Below are 20,801 nucleotides of genomic sequence, written 5' to 3'. Positions count from 1 at the left end.
CAATAAATATGAAAACAAATTAAAATAAGAAGAAGGGATATGGAGAGAGTGGGACAGAAAATGAAATTTGATTGGAAGAGAGCTATTAAAATGAAAGGAGTGCATGAATCAATGAAAAAGTGAGGTAGTGAGTGTCTCTATCTCTTATTTTACGCACCTTCTTTAATCATAACTTCTTTATTCCTCTCTCTCTCTATGAGAAAAGTCGAAACAATGTGGAGGTTATGTTCGTTTATTTTTTTTTGTCAAAATGGTTTTGTTCGTTTATTTCAATTATATAAAACATATATAGATAGTCTGTTCGTTTGGTCGCCGCAGGTAGTTGCGGCAGCGGCAGCGGCAACCGCAGGTGAGGTTGTTCGTTTGGTCGCCGCAGATCGCTGCGTTCTGCGGCTAAAAATTTTGGACGCTAATTAAAATCAGCGTCAAACGATTAAAAGCTGCGGTTGCCACAGCCGCTGCCGCCGCCGATGAAACGAACAGACTAAGAATCAAGTCAATCAACTATATTGAAAACAATAATCAAGTATCCAGTACAAATATCAGTTTTCAAACTATAATGGTTTGTTATCTGAACGTGCATTTGCATTCGATACTATAGTAAAACTACATATGGTTCCGTTGAGTTAATTAGAATTCTAATTACTCTTCTTTGTTGATTTTCTCACACGCAACTTTTCTTCAATTCTCCTAATATGGTATCAAAACATTGGTTTAGATCCATTCTGCGGCAAAGCTGTGCATCTTACTTCCGCTGCAGGTGTTAATGTGGCGGACTCCCTAATAGTATATCACATTAGAATACAAATACTATATTGTTTTGAGACTTAATTTTTAACAAAAAAATTATATCATTATACTGTCTCTTTTTAGGACGAAGATCAATTGAACCCTATAAAATTTTGTTTGCATGCTTATTTGGTAACTTTGACTTTGACCCCATCTTTAAAGATATTTCATATCCTTTCACCTTTTGCGATTTTTTTTCCTTTAATCGTTTTTTATTGTTTTGTTGGCTTTTGATATGTTTATGCAGAATCTTTAAAGGAGTCTTCCTTCTTCCTTAGCTTTCTCTTCCTTATATATATAAAGTTCTCACGACTGCTTTTGATTTTTTTCTTATTAAATGTTTAATGTCTTTAATGATGACAATTGTTTGATATACTTTGACAAAAAATTTGTTTGATATATCTTTCACCTAAAAGAATCAGAATTTCAGAAAATTAATTAATGTTGAAAATATATTATGCTTTTATACACATAAATATTTTGTCAAGAAAAGCATGCCATACCATTTTTCACACCAATATTTCAGAAAGATAGGAATGGATGATAAGGCTACTCATATATTCAAAAATACCAATGTATGATTATCGAACAAAAAAATATAATTTATGGGGTTTATAACAATAATAAGAACATTATTTTTTTAGTTTCGTTTTATTTTTAAAACAACTAGACCTAAAGCGATTAAATTGTCATGATATATAAATGTATTAATCTTGATCCAGTAAAAAAATACTTATACTTCACCCCACAATGTTTCGGATATAAAAACAAATAAACGAGTCTAAGATATGAATTTCCTTCTACAATAATTGGTTGATTATTAGGATTTATATATAAGAGAAGTGTTATTTCATAACAACTTAAAACATATATAAACGGACAACCGCACTCTGAAAATGGTCGACGTCTTAGCGATTTCAAGATCTTAACCGTAGGATTTAAAAGAATTAATTACGGATTTTGCCCTTTTTATAATGGCATCTATGGATTTTGCCATTTTTTGAATAATTTATGGATTTTGCCCTTTTTTAAGCTCCAAAAATATGATTTAACATGCGTTTCATTCGTTATGTTTGGGTTTAATCGGTTCCATTTGTTCTTAGGGTTTAGTATTTGGTATAATGTACGAATTTTTGCAAAAAAAAATCATAAATACGTATATTTTTAAGTGTTAAAAAAGGGTAAAATCCATAAATTATTCAAAAAAGGTCCAAATCCATAAATGCCATTATAAAAAAGGGCAAAATCCGATAATAATCCTAAAAGTTTTTGTAAATATACAATATAATAGTTATGCCAAAATATCTAACATAAAGAAGTTTTTTTTGACCCAAATAGCTAGAAACAACACACATGTCTTTTGATGTGAATAAAGTAATAACAAAGGTCTAGATATTTATTCGCTTGTTTGAAGCTACATTGAAAGATGTAGGGGCATTGAAGATGCAACTCATCAGTGCACTATGGACCTACGCCCACCCCATATAAAGAAGAATAGAAAAAAAGAAGAAAGTTCCAAAACTATAATAGATTGTTTAACTTCTTTGGTTCTATAGAAGAAGAAATCCAAATTAGCTGCATATGGTTACTATTACTATAGATTTACTTGTTTTATAATAAATATATGGATTTTTGTCCTTTTTATGTCAAACAGTATAGGATACAAGATATTTGTGTTAAAACTTAAAAGTAGATTAACTTTTTAAACTTTTTATATCACAAACATTAAACATAAACCCGGCCCTCACAAATGTTTATATTATTTGTTATACGTAGTAGTAGGCTAAGCTTTATTAATTGAACCTTTTTAATTAATTTATTTTTAAAAAATGATTAAACCGTATCATATCAAAAGCAGTCTTTGATTATCCCGAAAAGTGTGATTAAGTACACCGAACCAAAGATTACAAAGATCAAAATAGAAATAAGAAAAAGCTTACAAAGATAAGGCTTTGCTAAATACTATATTAGGTCAACAAAGAGAATATTACATACTAACTCTATAAGTCACTCTTGGTTAGGTACGAATAAACGAACGACAACTAAGCTCTTCAAGAAGAAAGATCTTATTTTTGTCCCATCTCTTATAATTTTATATACTCATCTGGAAATTGTCATCACCTCCATTATTCTCATCGAGAGCGTTAAGAATAATTTAGGAAATTTTTTTAAAAAAAAGAGTTAACAGTGGAAGTATGTATCTTAATGTTAATGTTGCTATTATTATAAATTATTGTTATTAGTGACATCTACTAGTACTGCACAAATTCCGTGTGGTACAAAACACTGCCCTTTTTGCCCGGCATTAGCTGGTAGTGTTAAAAATGCAATTAAAACAAACAATTGTTAGGTATTAGTGTTCGCTTAGGTTAAATAATAATAAAAATTGTAGGAACTAATATTAATAAATCCCACTCCAGAAATTGTGTGACTCTTGAACGTGAACGCGGTTTCGGGTGCGATAGCTCACCACGCAAACACATATCTTTGGAACGACAGCTATTCGACGGAGGGAATATTTTAAAAAAATTTTTGAGATGATTTAGTGATTTTAAACCAAAAACGATTTATAATAAGTATTATTATTATTCAAATTATCCAATCAGACAAGACAAATGATATTGTTAAGTTTTATGGGCTTTCAACTCAAAATTAATTAGCAATGAGTGGATTAACCAAAGTCTCTTATATACTCCCTCTATTTTTGAATAGTTGTCGTTTTAGAGTTTTTTTTTTGTTTTAAATTAGTTGTCGTTTTAAGGTAATAATGTAATTTATGCCAATAACTACCCAAATTACCCTCATTTTATTGAACACAAATTATTTGTAAATAATTACTTGTCATTTTTATGAGGTTAATATAGTTATTGTATACATTTTCTTAATTTGTCCAAATACAGTTAAAACGATAATTTTTAAAAAACAGAGGGAGTACTATTCAAGTCTCTTCCCATCTTTCCAATATGAAATCTTTCTCCACACGCCCTCTCTAGATAATGACTTTTCTAGCCATTAATCTCGACAAAATTCACCACGCTCCATCGAGATAATGATCTTCTAGCTATCTCGATAGAATTGAGCCTTCCTTTGGGCCATTAATTAGTGGGGGTGATCGGCCCACTTTTCGGGCCGGATTAATGGATCAGCATATGGATCGGGCTCTGATACCATATTATGTTTCATGGGCTTCAAACCAAAAACCAATTGGCAATGAGTGGATTGACACAAGTCTCTTATATACTATTCAAGTCCTTTCTTATCTTTCTAATGTGATATCTATCTTCATAGATATTTAGTGATTGATTATATATATAATATCATTTTAGTGATCGTTTGCCGACATCACAAGTTTGCTTTAGAAAGAAAACAAAAATTCTGTGTTTTTGTTTCCAGTGCTTGCAGTCGTTTAGTTCGTTGGTCGTATTTAATAATTGCATGCAACGGTAAAAAAAGTGCAGTTATATATGCATATTTTATTTGTGAACCAGCAATTTGAATATATACCTCCAACGGTAAAAAAAGTGCAGTTATATATGCATAATATATATACCTCCAAATTCTATGGATTTTTACTGAAACAATTTTGAAGTTGTATTTTTCTACTAATTCCTTGTTGTGATAACATTAATATGTTGGCAAAAAAAAAGAGAGAGAGACTAATATTAATATATTAAAACGAACAGTTGATATATTCAATTAATAAATATATCAATACTTAATATAATCATATAGATAGCCACATCGGATGGACACCCATAAACAAAACATTTGTGAATTTACATGCGTTGCAATATTATCAATAAGACCATTTGTGTTACAAATTATGAGACGTGTCACAATGTTGTTGATAAGGTGATTTGTGCTTGTCATCTATAAATTTATACTTGTATTTTCTTGTAACGAACAAATTCTGGTACGTCGAGCTTACTATTTAGATTTTTTTTTTTTTTTTGTTGGTAAAACTATTTTAGAATGTTGTGATATGTGTCGATTATTATAGAGAACGAGACATCAATATAGTCGAGCTCACTAGTTTGGAAATCATTTAGAACAAACGAAAAAAGGAAATTGTTTGACTAGCATCTTTTTTTTTCCTAACGTTTTTGTTTGTTTGACTAGTATATCTTTTCCGGAGAAGATAATGACGGCAATTATTATCGATACTTACGAATTCAAAAAAAAAACTAATTTAGAAATTAGTGAGACGTAATACTATGATCTTGTGATCTTAGAATTAGTGATGTATATATAAATACGTTGAACTTTGACCAACTTTACTGGCTGATGGAAGAAAATAAATATCGTCTCCTCATATAGCAAATTAAAGTTAGTTAAATGTAATTAAAGACTAAACAAATTAAATGAGGCTGATAAAGCCTTCTTTTGGTAATTTCATTGAAAAGCCCTTCTTTACTTTCCTTTTGACTGATTAAGCCATTTACCTTTTCTAAAAAAGTGTTTCTAGAAATTCTATTACGTGGAAGTTAATCAACTACAAAATCAATGCATATGAATATAGACAGAATCATAATGAACATATGGGATAATAAGCATATTTGCACACCTACTCTAGGCACTATTCGGGCACATATGTATTTATCTTTATATATTTTTAATAAAGAAAATAATTATTTTCTATAATTTTCCTAACTTATAATTTACAAATTTTTTTTTTTTTGTCAACAACATTCATTGTGCAGAGTGCATTCATGCAGACTAAAGCTATTTTAACCATTTCAACGGCACACAAAACTTTAATGATTGATCGCTTGTATGCATTATAACCAGAAATCAAAGAAATTCTGTTGCGATAGTAATGCCAGCGTTCAAAGTGAGTTTGTTCTTCACACTTGAGAATGCATTTCGAAGAAATAAAACATGCACATGATAAAATAAGGCAGCTTTTGGAGTGGGGGCCAAATTGTGGCGTTTTCTCTGCAACTCTTAATAGTAACAGAAGCTTGATATTGACACCTGCCAAACATGTCCTCTCTGCTCCCCTTTTTCTCGTGCTTGTCTCTCCTCCAAGTAGGTCATGGTCAAACTTCCAGTGTCGTCATACCCACACATATTGGCTCCAATTATTTACATTCACATATATATAAGCATATGAAAACGTTATAAATTATAATTAAGACATACTTTTGATTATCTGATTTGGAACTTCCAAAACAAAAAATATGTGACACCGATTGTGACCAAATTTATAGATGAAAAGTTAGGGTTGTTTAGATAACTCATTTTTCAAATAATAGAAAATGCGAATCAACATACAATTTGTTTGGTGACAAAAACGTTTTAGCTAGTCAGCAATCAAATTTATATTTATTATTTTAAATCTGGAAAGTTTATATATTTAATTATGATATGCATTAATCTTTAAGGGCTTCATAAATACTATTTATTTATAATATGTAGTGTCCATATGTACATATACTTTACGTTTCGAAAATTGAATAGCATTTTGTGGATACCAATCAAACTGTTATAAACATATCATCTTTCTCATCACCATTTTCAATTGTCAACAGCTCACCAAAAAAAAAAAAATTTCAATTCTCAACCATTCATATAACTTTTTAAAAACACTCAAGCAATATTCATCTAATTAAACATATGATAAACACACATGTAACTAATTGTATTATATATAAGGGGAGAGAGGGAGATATGGTCTTACGCACATGTATGTGAATGCTATATCTGAACGCTGATTGGCCGGTCGGCGCAAGGCTAACAAAAAGTCAAGTGAATCAGGAGCACTTGGATGGGTCCCACACGCAGCACAATGTGGCCCATTATGATAAACTCACGGTTGTTTTTATTTGTGGTTAATTTTAGAGCAGAGGTACCTTTTTATTTATTTTTTTATCAGGTGCAGCCTTTTTTTATCACCATTGTCCAATAACATGGGAATAATAAGCCCCGCCAAACATAAATAGTTTACAAAAAATTATATAAAATATTCTTATCCAGTTAGAATATACCCAACTCATGGACAAAGGATATCCATAATTATTTAGGCGTAGTTATTTTACGTATTTCACTTAGTATTACACGTCTAACACATAATTTTCATTTATTTAGGACCATAGTTTCCAAAGGAAAACAAATTCTCTGTAACTAAATTCTCTTTCCGTTTTATAATAGAAGGCATTTTGAATAAAGTTTTTTGTTTCATAATATAAATCGTTTTCGAGTTTCAATGTAAAATATATATTAATTTAATATTTTATGATTATTTATATTATGTCATTTCTTTTATGATTGATTGAATTTTTAAAAAGTAGATATTCTTAATCGGCGTGTTTTTACCTAAAACGATTTATATTATGAAACGGAAGAAGTATATGAGAGAAAAAAACCAAAGACAAAATTTATATGTGTATACGCGTTAATTTCTTTTGCATCAGCGCATATTTGAAATATTAAAAATAAAAAGGAAGCAATTTTAGGCAAAATATGAGTCAACACCTTTCAGATTCAACTAACTATTAAAAGATTTGATATTCTCGTGACAAAATAAAAAAAATTGGGACATTATTAATGTACAAGGCATTTGGTCCTCAATTTTAAAAAGATTATGAGCTTCAATCGGAAATTTCTTGATTAAAACAGAAAAAAAATATAATGCAAAATATAAATTTTATAGGATATTTCGGTTCAGTTTATTAGATATATCTTTTATGTATATATATATATATATATATATATATATTTTTAATTATTCAATATCAAAATCAATTTCAGTTCATCTTATTTCTTTATTATTTTAAAATTTGTCTTATTTTCGATGTATGTTTTAACACTTTGCCGAAATGATAATAAAAAATTGAAGGAATTGCAAAACCAGATTTCATTCACAGATCAACTATATTCAAATCTGATCAATATATATGACTCTCTAATACTATGTGATTATGTGAATGATTAAATGTTTCAAATTTAAATCTGATTAACAACTTTAAATGAATACAAAATAAACTTGAACTGAAACTCGCTGCGTTAGGACATCTTTATGTTACTCATTTTGTTTTACAAAGAGTGTTATTCTAGCATTTTTCACACAAATTAAGAAAAGTAAACAAATTTCATTTATATCACTTATTAATACAATAAATAATAACTTTTCTCTAATTAATAAGCTAAAATAGTGAGGTTAAAAAAGAGAATCAGTCTTTAAAACTGTATTAAAAACATAAAACGATATTTTTTGTAAAACAAGATTAAAACTTTAAAATGATATTTTTGTGAAACGGAGAAAGTATATGGTGTGACATAAACGTGTGTAACACATGGAGACGAAATCTTTTGTCGGGTTGATGCCCTCCAATCTTAAGTTTCCACGTATGAATAATATGGAAGTTTGACTCTTTGACCGGCAACTGGATTTTGTTGAGGTTCTCGTTCGCCATATGTTCACGGAAGAACTATAATAAAATAATGGACCAAAACTCCATTCGTCAAATAATATACCGTATATCGGTATATATATATATATATATTTCCTTTTCTTGTTTCACAAAAAAATACAGTTTGTAGAATTATTTTTCTAAAAATGAAATTTATATTTTTGACGTGACTTTTACAGTGAAAACTATTTTACTTTTCACGTTAGATTAAAAAAAACTTTAACTTTAAACTAGTAGCATTTAATTTTCACCAAAAAAAACTAGTAGCATTTAATATCTATTAAAAAAATTTAATATGTCTAAAGTGTGTCAAAACGACACATTCAATGAAAGAGAATGATGCTTCCAAAAATACTCGTTAAATTACTCCAACACTAAACTTTAGTTAAGACATGTTTGATATTTTGACAACAAATGTTATGTGTAAATGAATATATAAATAGTATCATAGTAAATCAATAGATTAGCAATTAAATATTGAGTCGTATACTCGTATAGTGCCACATAGGCATATAGCGTCGGATTATGTTACAAGAATAATTGGTCCGATTAATAACACAAAGCTGTATAATTTTTGTAGATGTAAGTTGGAACGATAAGTTTTTACGGAATAATGTAAAATTGTACAAAACAGTAATACATGAAAGATAAAAAAATCTGAAATTAAATAACGTTTTTAATATCACTTCTAATAATGTTTAATATCATTTTTACGATTATGATTGTTAACTGTTATTCTGTCAAAACAGTACACTCTATATTGCGGAGTTACAATTCAAAGTTTTAAACCCAATAGCACAATTATACGCAGAATTGTTATATCGGATATAATTGGAGGACACAATTATTAATGTGCGTGAACGAGTCGACCTTTGACCCACCAAAAAATAGAAACCATGGAACCACGTCTAATCAATAGGGTTCTGACAATATTCCATTCTAAGGTGGATAAGATGTTCCAAGTGTTGTATAATTGTTCCAACCTCATGACACTATCAAAAAGTTTCATAACATAATGTCCCTATTTTTCTTAATAGATCGAGCACATATATAATGTCCCTATTTTTCTTAATAGAGCATATATATATAATGTCCCTATTCTTCTTAGTTTGTACAGTGAAAAAGATATTGACATGTATTGTCTCTTTACTAGTACTTAGGGTTACATGGTTAAAACAGGCTGATATATATTCTACTTCGATATGAACTAACTCACAGAATTTTTGCTAATTGGAAAGATCAGCCGAGACAACAATTTCTCACATTTTTTCCATATACAAAAATAGACGATTTTTTTTCTACGGTACTAAAACTATAGATGATTGGCCCACGTAGCTTGTATCTAAATCTCTTCTAATCCTTCAAAATCACACTTTTCTCATAATTTTAACCCAAAAAAACATCCTTCTATATCCATATGATTCGATCATGGTTAAGAACCTACATACCATCGTAGGTAAAAATTACAATTAAATTAAACGAGTCAACAGAAAGAGATTAAAAACAACAACATAACTTCATCTTATATACTATTATTGTTTAAGAAAATCGTAGATCGTTCCTGATATACAATTATTGAGGAGGTGTCTCGTGAGCCACGAGTTCGTCCGTTAAACACAACATCTTCGCTAGTTACCTTTTTCGAGATCATGTTATATATACATACATAAATACATAAGATGCTGTATATACGCATCGTGTGTACACACTAATAAATATTTAAGAGATATATACACTCACATTATGAATGAGGTGTCGATAAAACTGACGTGGCGATAACTTGTGATATATATTTTTTTGTATCTTTATAAAACTAAAAAGAAAGGATGGTTAAGATCACAAGCATGATTAGAATTTTTATCTATAAATAAAAAAATAATAAGGCTGATCGAATCAACCGTTACTTATATATTATATGTTCTTATTCCTAATTTTTAATTTCACCATCCACTTTTCATGGGGGCTTTATTGAGTCATTGATGACTCTAATCAAAAGAGACAAAAAAAATCCCACTTAGACTTATGTTTTAGTTGAGACTATATAAATTAGTTTTTAGTTACTTTTCTTCTAGTGACATTATATGTTAAAATCATTTTTTTATAAGTATATTTACTCTATTTGTATGAACAATGTAGAAAAATATCAATTAAAGTTTAATAGCAACATAATTAGTGATCATTTTTAGAATATTATATTTGATATAGAAATATTTACGGATGGAGGTGCATGAGGGTTGATGGATTTAGATACTGATCCCTATATGCATGATACCGATCACCGATGCCTCTTTGTTCCTCACTCGAAGAATGCATAATTTAATCTAACAAAAAGTTATCTTATGGTTCTTTTCAAAAAAAGAAGAAGTTATCTTATGGTTAATTTCTTATTGGCTGGTGCCCAGTTCCACTCTGTTCATCTTCATTATAGTCCACAATTATCCATCCGTTTTTCCTTTCTAATTATAGTTAAAAAAATGTTACGCATCTGCATGACATCTCAGATGATAATTTGACATTTCAAACTTTTGTTACTTTTATTACTCTTTAACTATATCTGTTCTCTATTTTAAAAGTCATGTTTTTATTTGGCCGGTAAAAAACCTTACACATACATCCATGCATGTTTAATTTTTTCTTAATCTTTATTTTTATAAAATATACTATAGCACTAAAATTTAAACTGAAATTAGTATATCTATTCTCTATTAAATCATCAATATGGTAATTATAATCTTTAGATTGAACTCGATCTTGTAATCTAATGGTTTATATTAGTGTCGCTACGATATTAGAACGTAACTCATTCAAATTTGAGAGTGTGAGCGTGTGAATTATAGTTTTAAAAATTAGGTTTGAAATTCTTGATATTAGATGCGTCGACAATTGTTGTTAGAACATAAAATCGTGTGAAGTCCAACAGAGCTTATCGCTAAACCGAGTTGTCTAAGAAACGTGTGTACCATTTAGATCAATTTTTAGAACATAATTATATATAAGTGGTTGCCATAAAAAGAATATATATGTGATTATGAATAAAAAGTGTGTACCTAACTTTGACGGTTTAAGATAATAACTAACCTATTTAAAAATAAAACAAGTAGTGGTTTCTCTAAGATTTCAATATGATTCGTTACCTTCTAATATTACTTTTATTATATCATTTTTAGTCGTATAAATCAAACGGAGCGTATGTAAGTTATTTATCTGCATTATTTTACGTAGATAGAAGGAAAACTACGAAAATTTGGATGCATCCTCAAAAAAGTTATAGTTGACTGTAAAATTCGAAATTTTTGTTATTTCATTTAAATTACGTATATGAAATTTATAGTTATTCAGTCGTAAACGGATACGGGGTTGTTGAGTTTCTTTTTGTTAAACAGTAAGTTAGATTTTTATTTGTTGAGAAAAACAAAAACAGAAAAAGAAGAAATGATATGAAAAAAGACACAGATAAAAAGAGAAAAAAATAAAGCAATCGTGATGGAGAGCAGAATAGTGAAAAAGAGAAGAATGCCACGTGTTGTATTTGAGAACTCGGTTATGAGGCAAATACGCGGGCTGTCTCTAAAACGTGTCCTCTTCACTAACGACGTACCAAACCAATTTGATTTCACTTCTCTAACCCAAACAAAAAAAAAAAAAAAAAAAAAATAGACGACACAATGGTCCAATCGGAGAATAGTGAGACAATATCGACCCTGATGTCCTCTTACTTATCTTTTTACGTGTTATTTTTTTTTTTTTAATTTTCTAATATTTTATCCTTTTAGTTTTTAAAAATGTCCAAAAACACCTATCATGCAATATTTTGTAGTTACACGAGGCCATATCATTGATTATTCAAAGTTAGTTTGGTGTAGGGATTCTTCCATCCGATTTGTATATGCTTCTTTTGTATTAAACTATTAGACGGAGTTTCTAGAAAAATAATACGTGAAGTTTGTTTCTTCGTCATATAATACGCGAAGTTTGTTACGATAATTTAATATATGTGTCGACGACATATTATACTCACAAATTCAAGACTCTTCTAATTCTAGTAATTTCATTATGTATAATAGAGTAAACAAGTAACTCCGAATTCGTACTCGAGGTCATAGACTAATAGTAGTATCAATACAAAAATGAAACTATTGTGCTTAATTAGACTTTTAAAGGAATCATCCACGTAAATCATAAATTTAAAGCTTTACTTGGTGACATAAACAACATATTTTGAAAACAAATATGAATCCAAAAGTAACGATGATTTAAAAATTATGCATGTCGGTAAGTATTTGTTGCCAACAAGTATTTGGGCCGGGTAAATTAATTTAAACGTAAATGACAAAATTTATCAAAAAAAAAAAAAAAAAAGAATCTGATGACAAAAGTAAAAAACATACATGTAAGAATCCCTGTTGAGAGTGTTGACCAAATAGAAAAAGGAGTGGTCGAACATCTCTATAGATCTCGTCAACTAAAATCCAAGTGAAAAACATTATCACCAGACAATTCAAAGTTAATATCTTAGAGAGCACGTTAAATGATGTAACACACCGACTTTTGGTAAATTGCGTGCGTAGGGTATTAGTGTTCAATTAAGGAGTTTGTTCATTTCTTCAAGTTATTATTTTGGGAAATTTCCAGGATAATAGACAATTGAAAGAGGTACTATTTAGTGGTTGATGTTTTGTTTAATTCAAATATATATTTACCGAAGCACAAGTTTTTCGTATGGTTCTTTGCGTTAGCTATTTATATTTCAGGTTTTCAAAAGTTTAAATGATGTCAGATTCAAAATTTAGATGAGATCGCGAAGTATTTGGGTTCTTGCGTCCGAATAATTAATAGATTCTATATCCTCAAAAAAGGTCGGAGATCACCCTCTAAATTATGTAACATATATAAATCTAATTGTACGGACAAAAAGTCATGACTCAAGCCATAATAAGACAAGCCAAAAAAACATTCCAATTATTGTGTTACTCTATTCTTCTAAATTTTAACACTACTCGACCATGACATACCCATGAAAATATATATTGTGAAGTCTTAAGATATTTTCATGTGGAGATGAATAGGCCAAGTTGGAGTTTGCAAACAAGAAGCTCTTGAGCGACGACATAAGCCAAGTTGATGATTGTAATTAATGAAACATCATCTTGACACTAAATGTGTGTGGTATGTATTAGGGACCCCTACACACAATTTTTCTGTTTAAGGTCTATAGCATGAATTTTTGAATATTTTTAACAAAAAAACTAACATATGTACTGGATTTTGAATTCGAATATTGACACAACAACAACACTAAGAGCATCATTAACAAAGGTTACTTAAAAATGGTTCTTAAGAGTATTAAAATAATAAATTTAAAAATGGTTCTTAAAAATGGATCTTAATGTTAAATTTGGATCTTAGCTAAGCCACTTTAATTTTGGATCTTAGTCTTTAACAAGATTTTTCTTTAATTTTTTAGCTAAGATTTAGCTAAGAAATAGTTAAGACACCACCAATAATGGTGGTCTAATATAAACTACTAAACTAGATATGTTTATCTATATTTTATTGATCGACAAATTCTAAACTGTCTTAGAATTTTTCAACACACTAACTTCATCTTACAACGGTAAAAAAAATCACCAGTAGACAAACAGTGCTTCATAATGTCTCGAACCCTCGAACTCAAGAGGATACATTTTGCTAGATTAGAGAATTTGATATCTTCAAGTTGCCAAAGGATTGGAAGCTTTTGTTACCAAACTTAGAAACAGAAGAGGCCACAAGAAAGACAAAGGGAGTTAAAGATTGAAGTGATACATTTGTCTGTGTGAAAGGTCTCAAGTCTCAACTTTGAACCATAACATATTTCTCACTCTCCTTTTTTTTTTTTTTTTTTTTTTCCTTTTCTTTTAATTCCCTCTATACCCACTCACTCCATTCCCTCTCCCTGTCACTGATTCAACACGTGGCCAAACTGATGGGATCCACCATTTCTCTTACCCACCTCCCGGTTTATATAAACCCTTCACAAACACTTCATCGCTCTCAAACCAACTCTCTCTTCTCTCTTCTCACTTGAACAATAAGAAAAAAAAAAACAGAGCCTTTACACATCTCAAGATCGAACCAATTTAATCACCAAATACTGATTGGACTTTCTTGAAAACATGGCTTCTTTCACGGCGACGGCTGCGGTTTCTCGGAGATGGGTTGGTGGCAATCATACTCAGCCGCCATTATCGTCTTCTCAAAGCTCCGACTTGAGTTATTGTAGCTCCTTACCTATGACCAGTCGTGTCACACGAAAGCTCAATGTTTCATCTGCGCTTCATACTCCTCCAGCTCTTCATTTCCCTAAGCAATCATCAAACTCTCCCGCCATTGTTGTTAACCCCAAAGCCAAAGAATCCGACACTAAACAGATGAATTTGTTCCAGAGAGCGGCGGCGGCAGCTTTGGACGCGGCGGAGGGTTTCCTTGTGAGGCACGAGAGGCTACACCCTCTTCCTAAAACGTCTGATCCTAGTGTTCAGATCGCCGGAAATTTTGCTCCGGTGAATGAACAGCCCGTCCGGCGTAATCTTCCGGTGGTCGGAAAAATACCTGATTCCATCAAAGGAGTGTATGTGCGCAACGGAGCTAACCCACTTCACGAGCCGGTGACTGGTCACCACTTCTTCGACGGAGACGGTATGGTTCACGCCGTCAAATTCGAGGACGGTTCAGCTAGCTACGCTTGCCGGTTTACTCAGACTAACCGGTTTATTCAGGAGAGTGAATTGGGTCGACCGGTTTTCCCCAAAGCTATCGGTGAGCTTCACGGCCACACCGGTATTGCCCGACTCATGCTATTCTACGCCAGAGCTGCAGCCGGTATAGTCGACCCGGCACACGGAACCGGTGTAGCCAACGCCGGTTTGGTCTATTTCAACGGCCGGCTATTGGCGATGTCGGAGGACGATTTGCCTTACCAAGTTCGGATCACTCCCAGTGGAGATTTAAAAACCGTTGGTCGGTTCGATTTTGACGGACAATTGGAATCCACAATGATTGCCCACCCGAAAGTCGACCCGGAATCCGGTGAACTCTTCGCTTTAAGCTACGACGTCGTTTCAAAGCCTTACCTGAAATACTTCAGATTCTCGCCGGACGGAACTAAATCACCGGACGTCGAGATTCAGCTTGATCAGCCGACGATGATGCACGATTTCGCGATTACAGAGAACTTCGTCGTGATACCGGACCAGCAAGTCGTTTTCAAGTTGCCGGAGATGATCCGCGGTGGCTCTCCGGTGGTTTACGACAAGAACAAGGTCTCAAGATTCGGAATTTTAGACAAATACGCCGAAGATTCATCGAATATTAAGTGGATTGATGCGCCTGACTGCTTCTGCTTCCATCTCTGGAACGCTTGGGAAGAGCCAGAAACAGAGGAAGTCGTCGTGATCGGGTCGTGTATGACTCCACCAGACTCAATTTTCAACGAGTCTGACGAGAATCTCAAGAGTGTCCTCTCTGAAATCCGCCTGAATCTCAAAACCGGTGAATCAACTCGCCGTCCGATCATCTCCGACGAAGATCAACAAGTCAACCTCGAAGCAGGGATGGTCAACAGAAACATGCTCGGCCGGAAAACAAAATTCGCTTACTTGGCTTTAGCCGAGCCATGGCCTAAAGTCTCAGGATTCGCTAAAGTTGATCTCACTACCGGAGAAGTCAAGAAACATCTCTACGGCGATAACCGTTACGGAGGAGAGCCTCTGTTTCTCCCCGGAGAAGGAGGAGAAGAAGACGAAGGACACATCCTCTGTTTCGTTCACGACGAGAAGACATGGACATCGGAGTTACAGATAGTTAACGCCGTTAGCTTGGAGGTTGAAGCAACGGTTAAACTTCCGTCAAGGGTTCCGTACGGATTTCACGGTACATTCATCGGAGCAGATGATTTGGCTAAGCAAGTCGTGTGAGTTCTTATGTGTATATACACACAAAATACATATACGTGATGAAGAAGCTTTTAGAAGAAAAGAGAGAGCGAGATTTACCAGTGGGATGCTCTGCATATACGTCCCCGGAATCTGCTCCTCTGTTTTTTTTTGTGCTCTGTTTCTTTGGTTGTTGTTTCTTTTGGGGTGCGGTTTGCTAGTTCCCTTTTTTTTTGGGGTCAATCTAGAAATCTGAAAGATTTTGAGGGACCAGTTTGTAGCTTTTGGGCTGTAGGGTAGCCTAGCCGTTTCGAGCTCAGCTGGTTTCTGTTATTCTTTCACTTATTGTTCATCGTAATGAGAAGTATATAAATATTAAACAAAAAGATATGTTTATATATGTGCATGTATTTATTACTTAGTTATCGCTCATTTTCTATATCGAAACGTTTCCACGTTAAAATAAAGATGTAATAGAAATTCTAAACGTTTTCTGGTTTGTGCCCATCACCTATAGATTTTATTGGTAAATAATGGACCAATGAGAATTAGACAAGATTCACGTAAACTTTTGGACTTAAAAACAAAAGTTAATAACCAAATCATACGCCGTATAAGCTTAGTTAGTCAATTTTTGGTATTTGCATGGAAGAGAATCATCAAAGTCAATTCAGTCAATTTCGAAATAGAAACCAACGAGTGAAGTTAACCCACGTCAAAAAAGGTAAGTATGCAATTTGAGTATGACCTATTGAAATTAACCCATTAGATATTCATTGACATCTAGTAACCGGTCGTTGTCATAAACCTATATTAAAGAACATTTTGTTATTTTGGTAAGCAGAACCGTATACATTGGATATGTGAGTGCGTGGTGGGTGGTAACACAGTGGAGAGACCAATCAAAAATAGTGGAATTGTGACGAAATTAACGGCATTATTCTTATAATATAAGTAATCACGCATTTGTTACTCCTTTTTTATAAAATATATTTCAATCCTTTTTTTTTTTTAATGCAACACTTAATCTTATAGGGTGATGTTTGATCGTTGGAAGATTTAAATATATAAGCACAGAAAGCAAAGTCAACTGTCCAAAAGCGTGTTTCGGTGTATTGAGATTAAGACATCTCCAAAGTAATAGGTTTGCAATGATTTACATTTGTTACTGTATCATTTATCACCTTTAATTAGAGAAGATTTTAGGGAAGAATAACCTTAGGTTGCTCTCTATACATATGTTTGCATAGACTTAGAGTTCAAACTTAAATGTTATGTAGACGTTAATCTATCTTTAACTTTAGTCTTGCGGGTTGTCAAAATGTTAACGACTATACTAATTTAAGCACAACACTCATATATACTACTGAATAACCTTTAACTTACTCTTACTCAATATTTGTTTAGATCGAACAATTATGGGATGAAAATTCTACCCAAAAAAAAAAATTGGTTTACCTGGTAGCTAGAAATGCAGGCGGTCTGACTACTCCCTGACACTTAGTCGGAAGGCATTCCAAACTCGGGATAGGCAGAGTGGTAGCCCGTAAGGGCCTAACCGTTAACACGGTGGACCAGTCCACTATGTAGCACCTCGGTGCGTTCCTACCGAGGCCGACCGGATAGCCGATAGGGTTTATCCAAAAAAAAAAAATATGGGAAGATAATATCAAATTTTGCGGTTAAGTACAAGCAATAAACTATTTTCTATGCGTATTTAGGCATATATGTGTGTATGTGTATAGAATATATATAGGATAATTAGGATAAGAGGAAACTAGTTGATTGGGTAATGGTGATCAAAAGAAGCATAAACTGAATATCGCATTAGTTAATGGCTTAATGCTGTAGGGATCAAAAGCACATTAGTTCACTTTCACATTCAACGAAAATATCTCAAACACCAAAAAGTGTTAAAACTTAAAACAGAGGTCATACATGATTTTGGAAAAATGTCAAAAAGAAACATTAATTTTTGGCCAACTTGGAGATATCTTCATATGGTGGATTATTAATTTGTTTGTTTGTTCACGTTCTCCTCCAATATTATAGAAAGTTAAAAACCCACTAATAAATATTCTTGTTGGAAATTGGAATATAGTTACAGTGTATATCAGTATATGTATATATCTATCACAGTGTGTAGGTTAATGGAGATTTCACGTAATCATAAACTTAATGTGATTCGAGTAAAAGTAAAACTTTAGTCGGAAAAAAAAAAAAAAAAAAAAAAACTTTAGTCGGAAAAAAACTTCATTGGATACGATACGACGAAATGATACGGTGGGTTGCATGGGAATTATTTATAAATAATACTTAGACGATTAATTACGGCCGTCCACGTTTCAGTATTTTAATGTTAATAAACGGCTAAAGAAATGTATGTGACTGAGGGAATATACTGAAGCAACCAATTAGATATTCACTATTTACCCAATTTAGAAGTTGACTTTTTCTCCCAACTAATCCAAGCCTAACCACCTTCCTTTAGTGGAAGGTTGGCACTTATTCTTTCCATTTATATATTAGCAGTTACTACTTACTCTTACCCAATATAGACCGCGAAATCCGGCGTTGTGATTTGGAGAACTATACGTCCAAATGCGATATCTTGGTTTTTTAGATATTTTTATGAATTTATTTTAAAAGTTCTTAGCTAACAAGAAAATATGTGGTTGGTAATGTAAGGTTCACATGTAGAAATTGTGTGCTTTAATACTTTCTTTTCTAGAATTGTAGACTTTGGTAACATGTATGCCAAAGTCTAAAATAGTGATGGTCCAATCTAAATTTTTTTAAAAATTCAAATTGTTAAGAGAATTAACTTAGTTGCAAACTTAATGGATCTGGGAACATTTTTTTTATTAATGTCCATGGTTGATGAAATAGCGGAATTGTCAAACACAAGTAAAGATTATGCAGTTTTGTAAAACAAAACAAAAAAACTGTAAAGGGTCACAAAAGTAGAATACAGTTCTATCATTTTAAATGAATTATCATTAAGCCTTAGATATGTTTTTTATCATCAATAATTTAGCCAGCTAAAAATAGTGTTAAATGCAAAATAAGAGTCCATAGCTTATAGAGATAGTTAGCTAGTGGAGGCCATGAATTATAAAAGCTGATATCTTTCTGTTGGTTTCTGCATAATTTGTTCATCCTTGTTTCATTGATTAATTTTGCGGCGCTTTATTTGGCTCTTCGTTGATCAGAAGAGACCACAACAAATAATGTTAGCAGTTCATTGTTATTCTCGAAATATAAAAATGTTTGTTCCTCTTAATTAGAAATTCTAGAAAACATTTGGAACCACGGCATGATAATTATGCAAACTAGTGCTACTGAAAAATAAAATTGCCGACACGCCGATAATTTACGAGATTTTTCTCGTGCAGAAAAAACAAAGCTCAAAACGTTAAGAAGTTTTTGTTCCCGTAAACAGTTAAAAAGATTATCTATGCAATTTTACTAGAAAAAAGCGATAATGAATATGAATTAACGTTCTTTTTTACTTGACAAGAATTAACGTACTTTTTCTCTGTCAACGAATTAACATACTTTTACTTTGTGAAATTCAGATTTCTATAATTTATAGCTCTTTTGGTTCGAGATTGGAATTCACTTTTAAGTTTTAAACACGACATTTAAATTTTTAGTCAGATAATCAATAAAGCATCAAATGATTAGCTCAACGAAACGTCCAAGGATATTCTCTTTGACAATTATCTGTCGTATAGTTTATATGTATATAAAATAATAATACTATATTTTTATAATTGAGCATGGCCAGGTGGCAAACGCAGCAAATGTTAGTTATGATCAGCCATCGAACCAAAACTACCGAATGCTAGCTAAAGTATATCGAAATGTCCAAAGATAATAAAATATTAAAGAGTGACAAGAAATATTGAGGGGACCCCTTGTGCTTTCAACTATTTGAAATTAAATAATTAAAGTTTGTACAGCTTTCTAGTGATCTAGTATCTATTGAACTTTTACATGTGTTACTATATCGGGAAGTCGACACAAAAGGATGGTTCATTGAAGATATGAAGGGATACACATAAACACATCTTATTATGTGTACGTGTGTGTTTTTTTTTTTTTTTTTTGTATATATGTGTGTTTGTGTAGAGTTTATAACTAAATTTGTCGATTTTCTTCAAAACAAATTGGTTGTGTAGTCTTATTCTCAAATATATAAAAACTATTTTGGTCATTTATCAATATCTCTAGTCAGACTTCGTCATTTTCCAAATCGGGACTCCTTAAACTCGTCCAATAAGTGTATACTATATGATAATGCAAAACGAATTATTTATGTATTTATTCCAAGCGTCATTGATCAAAGTAAGAAATATGATAAAATATTAAAAAGGAGAGAAAGTATTACTCTATCTTGACTGGGGCACGTGTTCATAGTTCATACATTGGCATAAGATCGTTGTTGTGGATAAAAGCGATAATGATTATTTGCAACACAATAGAATATAAAATTTAAAATTCATTGTTGCTTTTTTTTTTTTTTTTTTTTTTTTGTTGCTTTTAAAATGTGAAGGATTGGAGGAGAGTGACGAACAAGATGATGTATACCACTATAATCGTGCCTCATATATTATGAAAAGATAAAACGCCAATAATGCAAGCCACATTACTTACACCTCCAAAACTTTAGCATAATATACAC

The 20,801-nt window shown here is 31.9% G+C and overlaps 1 protein-coding gene across 1 annotated transcript; it reads left to right on the top strand.

Moving 5' to 3' along the window:
- Positions 1–13,833: 13,833 nt before the first annotated feature.
- On the top strand, positions 13,834–16,514 carry LOC9321111 (9-cis-epoxycarotenoid dioxygenase NCED3, chloroplastic). Its single transcript, XM_002884999.2, has one exon. The coding sequence runs from the start codon at positions 14,357–14,359 to the stop codon at positions 16,154–16,156; it is 1,800 nt and encodes a 599-aa protein (XP_002885045.1). The 5' UTR covers positions 13,834–14,356; the 3' UTR covers positions 16,157–16,514.
- Positions 16,515–20,801: the final 4,287 nt, after the last annotated feature.

Source organism: Arabidopsis lyrata (genome assembly GCF_000004255.2).
Source record: "Arabidopsis lyrata subsp. lyrata unplaced genomic scaffold ARALYscaffold_3, whole genome shotgun sequence".
In the NCBI taxonomy this organism is placed as follows: domain Eukaryota; kingdom Viridiplantae; phylum Streptophyta; class Magnoliopsida; order Brassicales; family Brassicaceae; genus Arabidopsis; species Arabidopsis lyrata.
This window is presented reverse-complemented; position numbering and strand designations above follow the sequence as displayed.